Genomic DNA, 7,430 nt, shown 5'->3' on the forward strand with positions numbered 1-7,430 from the left:
TTGCTGAGACACTGATGCAATGCTACATTTCTCCAAATCTGATAAAGAGACAAACTCATCTACATCTAGGATGGCCTGAGGTTGAGTGTATTTTCAGCAACTGTTTATTTCTGGGTGAACTATTCCTTTATAAAGGCTTTTCCGGCAGGTTGAAGGCTCACACACAGAACAGATGATGCAGCGAGATGAAAGTCTCTGGCAGCGGCCCTTTGTATCCCCTAATGGATTGTCACTTGTGTCCTATTCCACCATGTGTGACAAACATCAGAGCAAGTGTGTAATGCGCATCTGTGCCTTTGTTGCCAGGTAAATCTCTCCCAGAGTTCAATGAGATCTCAGATACTTTCTAGTCTCTCTTCTATTGTACACAACTTCATGTTCAATCCGATACTTTCTTCAATCCGATCACTGTGGTTTACAAGCAGCCGTCATCTAATGCATTAATTGCACATCTCAACCCCCCAGCAGAGCCCATTGGTGATATTATAAGTAAACTGCTGCAAACTGTTCAACATGCTTATAGAGCTTTAAAGTGCAATGATCAATGCATTCAGTATTAAAGGGTTAGTTCACCCAAAAATGAAAATTAGGCTGCGTTTTACTTGCATGCGCAACGCTGAACTCATACGTGTACAACAGTGAGCGCAAGCTAGATTCAAATGATTATTACGTTTTGAATATGGATATTTTTCTTACAAAAACACATCGATTCGCTACAGGAGGCATTTGTTCACCCCCCGGAGCCGTGTGAGACACTTTTTTTTTTATGGAAAGGTGCTTTTTATTTCACGTCTTTTGGACTGAAGCAATGCAACACCCACTGAGTGCAATGATAGAGCTTGAAAGATCAAAGACAATTTTTAATATAACTCCGACTGGATTCGTCTGAAAGAAGAAAGTCATGTACACCTAGGATGCCTCGGGGGTGAGTAAAACGCAGCCTAATTTTCATTTTTGGGTGAACTAACCCTTTAATGCTAATATGCATGCAGTTAACATTCAAGCTCTATATGCACTGAGCATTAAGGGTCTATACATTAAGCAGCAATAATTCTATATATTCTATAATTCTCTCTCTCTCTTTATATATATACTGTATATATATATATGAAGAGTTTGGTTCCGAAATGCTATAAATCCATTTTTGATTAATTTGAGTAAAAATGTGATTTCTTTACCAAGAAAGTGGCAAGATGAAAACCACTATTTTCTGTTTCAAACTTTCACATAGCATCTTTAGGTTATAATAGCATTAAAAATTCAAATCCAGATTTTGATTTTCAAAGATTTATTATAAAAACTGATTATTTTTTCCCAAAATGCAATAAATGCATTGAATCAGTATAAAAGTTATTTTTCATATTGAAAGTAAAGTAAGTTGATCCACATATGACAGCTTCTGAACTTGGTCAATACTAATCTTATTAATAGCTTGCGTTTTCTTCCCTCTTATGTTAAGCATTAATTGTTCTATAAGAATTGAGTGTTAATATTCTTTATGCATTGATCATTAAAGTCCCATATGCATTTACATTGAAAATTAATGGTCTATAAATGATATTAAATAGATAGATAGATAGATAGATAGAATCATGTATATAGACCATTAATACTGAATGCATAAGGAACTTTAACATACATAAAAAATAATATGTGCTCTATATAAAATGAGCAATAGTTTGAGCAACTAAGCATCTATGTTCTGTATGCATTCATTTTTCTATAGGAATTTAGCATTAATGTCCTATGAGCAAATAATATGAATTATTAATCATTAATAAAAAAAACATTATAATGCTTTTTATGCATTGATCATTATGCATTGATTTTTTTTAATGCATTCTACATGCACTCAGCGTTTACATTTTCTATGATTTTCATTAATGGTCTATGCATTATATATATATATATATATATATATGTTCTAAATGGGTTATTTTTTTCTATATGAAGTGAGAAAATGCAAAGAGTAGTTTATGCATTAGCATTATATATTCAGTAGCAATGCTCTGTATAAACTGATCACCAAGTTTCTATATGCATTAATAATATATTTATATGCATCAGTAGCTTCACAAGAACCGAGTAGTAAGAATTTATATGCATTGTCTATTAAGCCACTGTATGCATTCAGCATCTGTCTAAATAACAGACTAATAGAGAGGAGGAGAAAGTAGCAGAAGTTGAGCGGTACCTGCAGAGCCGAAGCCCAACAGGAGCGCAGTTCTGTCGGTCCAGCCGAGCCAGTGAAGCAGCGCCGCGAAGACACACGCTAACAGCGCCGCTGCCGCGCTTCTCATGGACGAACGGCTGGGTCCGGACACCGACGCTTAACGGGCTGCGCACACAACGAACGGACCGCCGACTCGACGCGACGCGCATCGCTGATGTGATGAGTGTCCGACGCGCCGCGTCATGTCTAACTGCACGCTGATGACGACAACACTCGGGCAGCCAATAGGAGTGGAGCGGTCGACGCGCTGTGCCTTCTGGGAAATGTAGTTCAATAAGTTTCCTGTTGCCATGAAGATTATGTCAAATTAGCGATTGACTTTCCTTTTTAACAATAAAAAGTGCATGGTGCAAGGTCTTGATTGCTTCTATTGTCCTCATTTGTAACTCGTTTTGGATAAAAACGTCTGCTAAATTACTTAATTTAAATGTAAATAGAACAGTATCTATTTCAAAGTTTTTTTTCTGAAATCACTTACTAATGTTCTCAAATATTTTTTTTTTCTCTCAAATCACTTAATAATGTTATCGGATAATGTATAATGTATGTAATTAATGTGCTAATTTTCTTGGGTCTCACTCTCATTTCTGAAACACGAGCAGAAATAATTTGTTATTCGATCATAAACCACTACATAAAGTGTCAAAAGAACGATTTACACGAAAATCGGTCTGAAATATATCGTGTACATAAATAGTGTTGTCATGAATCTGTCTTGTAATTATTTCCTAATCACAAAAATATAGTGTGCAATACTCTGTTGCACCGCTAGGTGTCTCCCTTGACCACACAATATTATAAACTTGTATGTTATTGTCAGTGCAAACATATTCAATCAAGCATATCATTCTTATAATGCAAGCAAGCACACTAAATATTGAATGCAGACAGTTTTAAAATGTTTATTAATTTGTACAACTGCACAGATCTAAACATTCAGACTTCTAAAAGAGAAAAGTGCAGAAAAGCACCAACAAATCCATACATTTAGGCATTGATTCAATTACAAGGTATCTCAAAGTTCTAATATTTAAATAGGGTAATCAGTCCATGCAAGTTATGTTTTTATAATAATAATCATAATATTATTTAAAAGTTCATTTACATGGGGTTTAATTGTACCGTAATTCTGTAGAAATCAGCTGGACTCCATTTCATTCGTTTGGAAAACCAACAAACCCTCATTCTCACTGAACACACGGAGCATTAGCGCTATTATAAAAGTAAATATTAAGCGTTTAGAACACAATATCATTTTAAATACCCACCGTACAGACACACTCTTTGCTTTCCATGAATTTAAAGGCGATCTCATGCAACATTAGCATTTCAAATATACCACTTTTTGAGGTGGATCTCCAGATATAAGATACGTTTGGGAGTCAAAAAGACCCTCCGTCCACCGTGGCACACTTTAAAGGGGCTTTAATACAGGTTACACAAGCAACACCTCAATCAGGTGCTGCGCATTAGATATAATAACACTTGGTTTCGTATAAATTAGCAAAGGCTAGACTAAAATTACAGTGATATAAAGAAAAACATTTGACATTGTGCTTTTTTTGTTTCTTTAGGAGTGGAGCGGTGGACGCGCTGTGCCTTCTGGGAAATGTAGTTCAATAAGTTTCCTGTTGCCATGAAGATTGTCAAATTAGCGATTGACTTTCCTTTTTAACAATAAAAAGTGCATGGTGCAAGGTCTTGATTGCTTCTATTGTCCTCATTTGTAACTCGTTTTGGATAAAAACGTCTGCTAAATTACTTAATTTAAATGTAAATAGAACAGTATCTATTTCAAAGTTTTTTTTCTGAAATCACTTACTAATGTTCTCAAATATTTTTTTTTTCTCTCAAATCACTTAATAATGTTATCGGATAATGTATAATGTATGTAATTAATGTGCTAATTTTCTTGGGTCTCACTCTCATTTCTGAAACACGAGCAGAAATAATTTGTTATTCGATCATAAACCACTACATAAAGTGTCAAAAGAACGATTTACACGAAAATCGGTCTGAAATATATCGTGTACATAAATAGTGTTGTCATGAATCTGTCTTGTAATTATTTCCTAATCACAAAAATATAGTGTGCAATACTCTGTTGCACCGCTAGGTGTCTCCCTTGACCACACAATATTATAAACTTGTATGTTATTGTCAGTGCAAACATATTCAATCAAGCATATCATTCTTATAATGCAAGCAAGCACACTAAATATTGAATGCAGACAGTTTTAAAATGTTTATTAATTTGTACAACTGCACAGATCTAAACATTCAGACTTCTAAAAGAGAAAAGTGCAGAAAAGCACCAACAAATCCATACATTTAGGCATTGATTCAATTACAAGGTATCTCAAAGTTCTAATATTTAAATAGGGTAATCAGTCCATGCAAGTTATGTTTTTATAATAATAATCATAATATTATTTAAAAGTTCATTTACATGGGGTTTAATTGTACCGTAATTCTGTAGAAATCAGCTGGACTCCATTTCATTCGTTTGGAAAACCAACAAACCCTCATTCTCACTGAACACACGGAGCATTAGCGCTATTATAAAAGTAAATATTAAGCGTTTAGAACACAATATCATTTTAAATACCCACCGTACAGACACACTCTTTGCTTTCCATGAATTTAAAGGCGATCTCATGCAACTATAGCATTTCAAATATACATCTGTGCACTTTTCGAGGAGGATCTTCAGATATAAGATAAGTTTGGGAGTCAAAAAGACCCTCCGTCCACCGTGGCACACGTTAAAGGGGCTTTAATACAGGTTACACAAGCAACACCTCAAGCAGGTGCTGCGCATTAGATATAATAACACTTGGTTTCGTAGAAATTAGCAAAGGCTAGACTAAAATTACAGTGATATAAAGAAAAACATTTGACATTGTGCTTTTTTTGTTTCTTTGTTTTGAATAGGAAAAAGCCTGTGAAATAACAGTGTAGAGGACACGCCATAGTCACAGTACTTGGCACTCAGAAACCACCTCTCTACACACACACACACACACACACACACACACACACACATGCATGCAGGCTCTCCGTTTGGCATTTCAGTCAAAGGCCTTGCTGTTTAAATCAGGACAGGCAAAACAACTCAAAAACTATTGTGAAACATGCCACAGGCCTTCAGCAAGTGTGAAGAAATCATTAGCAGGGAGGTGATTTCAGGAAAGAACCTGCCTGTTTGCATGTGGGAAGATGTCTTCATTGAATAAAAAGGTCATTTAAATCTAACTCGGACTAAATTTAAAGGTGATGTGTGTCATTTCTTTTATATTCAAGGAATAGTTCAGGCAAAAATGAAGATTTGCTGAAAAATTACACATCCTCAGGCCGTCCAAGATTAGGATGCGTGTGTTTCTTCATCAGATTTGGAGAAATGTAGCATTGCATCACTTGCTCACTGCAAGTGAATGGGTGCCGTCAGAATGAGAGTCCAAACAGCTGATAAAAACATCACAATAATCCACAAGTAATCCACAGCACTCCAGTCCATCAGTTAACATCTGGAGAAGACAAAAGCTGAATCAGGAGAGAAATCTGCACAGATCAAGCAGCGTTTAAACAGCTCTAAACAAATATGTGGCTGGATTTTGATGTGAGAGACAACAGGAGATGCACTTTTTCACTGGAAGAAGTGTTGTTATGGATTATGGACTCTTATTTTAGCAGGAAGCAATGGTTTGAAGTTAAAGACACCTTAATGATGGATTTGTTTCTTACAAACACACAGGTTTTGTCTTCTCCAGATGTTAAATGATGGACTGGAGTGGTGTGGATTATTGTGATGTTTTTATCAGTTGTTTGGACTCTCATTCTGACGGCACCCATTCACTGCAGAGCATCCATTGCTGAGACACTGATGCAATGCTACATTTCTCCAAATCTGATGAAGAGACAAACTCATCTACATCTTGGATGGCCTGAGAGTGAGGGTAAATTATAGGCATATGTTCATTTTTGGATGAACTATTTCTTTAAAATTCCCTTTTAATGTGTAGAGTCACTTATAAGTGAGCCATTTGTAGGTTGATTTCCCAACACAGCACAACACTCTGACTTTAGACCGTTAGAATTGTTTGCAATTGCGAAATGACACACTTCAGCTTTGAATATTGTCTGTACGAAGGTGAAATCTCCAAATAACTTTGTGATAAAGAGGAAAATAATGTGATCTCACAGTTATCGGCACAAACTCCCGTCCCGCTGGATCTTATGTCAGATGGGGCAGAAAATACCGCTGTACAGTCGAGACCTCATACAGACGCACAACGCAACACCTTGAGGGCAAACACATCCCAGAAACCATCATGAGGATTACTGTCGAATGTTTGAGTTCAAACTGAACTGATTCAGATTCAATATCTCAGGTCTGACAGCTGTATTCCTATCACAAATGTGGAGGAGGCCTTTTCAGAGGTATCCGGTTCGGTTTATCACAATGTAATTTGGAAACTGGATAAGATTTGATTCACATAAGCGGATTCAAAATATCTCAAATATCATCATACCGGAAAATGGGGAGAGATGGGAAATCATTCAAATGGAAATGCATTACAGATGCACTACAAGTCAAAGATTTGGACACATCTGCTCGTTCTTTATTAAGACTATTATTTCTTACACTCACCAAGAAGGCATTTATTTGATCAAAAATACAGTAAAATATTATTAGAATTGAAAACAATTTATTCTATTTGAAAATATTTTAAAATGTAATTTATTCCTGCGATGCAAAGCTGAATTTTCAGCAGCGATGACTCCTTATTGAATAAAAAGGAGAAATTCAATAAAATAAGAATTTAAATCTAATTCTAAATCTAAATACAGATCAAAGTCAAAGGGGCGGACGCATTATTTTTTATTACGACTGATATTCAAAAACAGACAATAGTCATGAAACCTATGAAATAAAACAAATGGGAGTCTGGGAATAATGTAGAGATTAAAACATGCAACGCAAATGAAATCTCTCTTAGATTTGAGCTTCTTCTTTCTCGTTTTGGACATTCATCAATCAAATTCAAGTTTTAAAATGATTAATCAAATTCAAGTTTTGTAAACAAATTCATACAAAGTCACAATTTGTCAACAACTAATTTCAATCATTCAAAACACGGAGAGAATGACTTTTTTATTAAATCTACGGACGAATAAATATTTGCAATAGCAGGGA

The 7,430-nt window shown here is 35.4% G+C and overlaps 1 protein-coding gene across 1 annotated transcript in view; it reads right to left on the reverse strand.

The window, feature by feature from the left end:
• LOC107730378 (UDP-GalNAc:beta-1,3-N-acetylgalactosaminyltransferase 2-like) overlaps positions 1-2,399 on the reverse strand; it is a 23,857-nt gene extending 21,458 nt beyond the window's left edge. Inside the window, exon 1 of the mRNA XM_016541201.1 lies at positions 2,195-2,399. Within this exon, the coding sequence (XP_016396687.1) occupies positions 2,195-2,300 (106 nt within the window). The 5' untranslated portion in view covers positions 2,301-2,399. The remainder of the gene's footprint in view (positions 1-2,194) is intronic.
• Positions 2,400-7,430: the final 5,031 nt, after the last annotated feature.

This window comes from Sinocyclocheilus rhinocerous, unplaced genomic scaffold, assembly GCF_001515625.1.
Source record: "Sinocyclocheilus rhinocerous isolate Xijiao unplaced genomic scaffold, SAMN03320098_v1.1 scaffold2653, whole genome shotgun sequence".
Lineage (NCBI taxonomy): Eukaryota > Metazoa > Chordata > Actinopteri > Cypriniformes > Cyprinidae > Sinocyclocheilus > Sinocyclocheilus rhinocerous.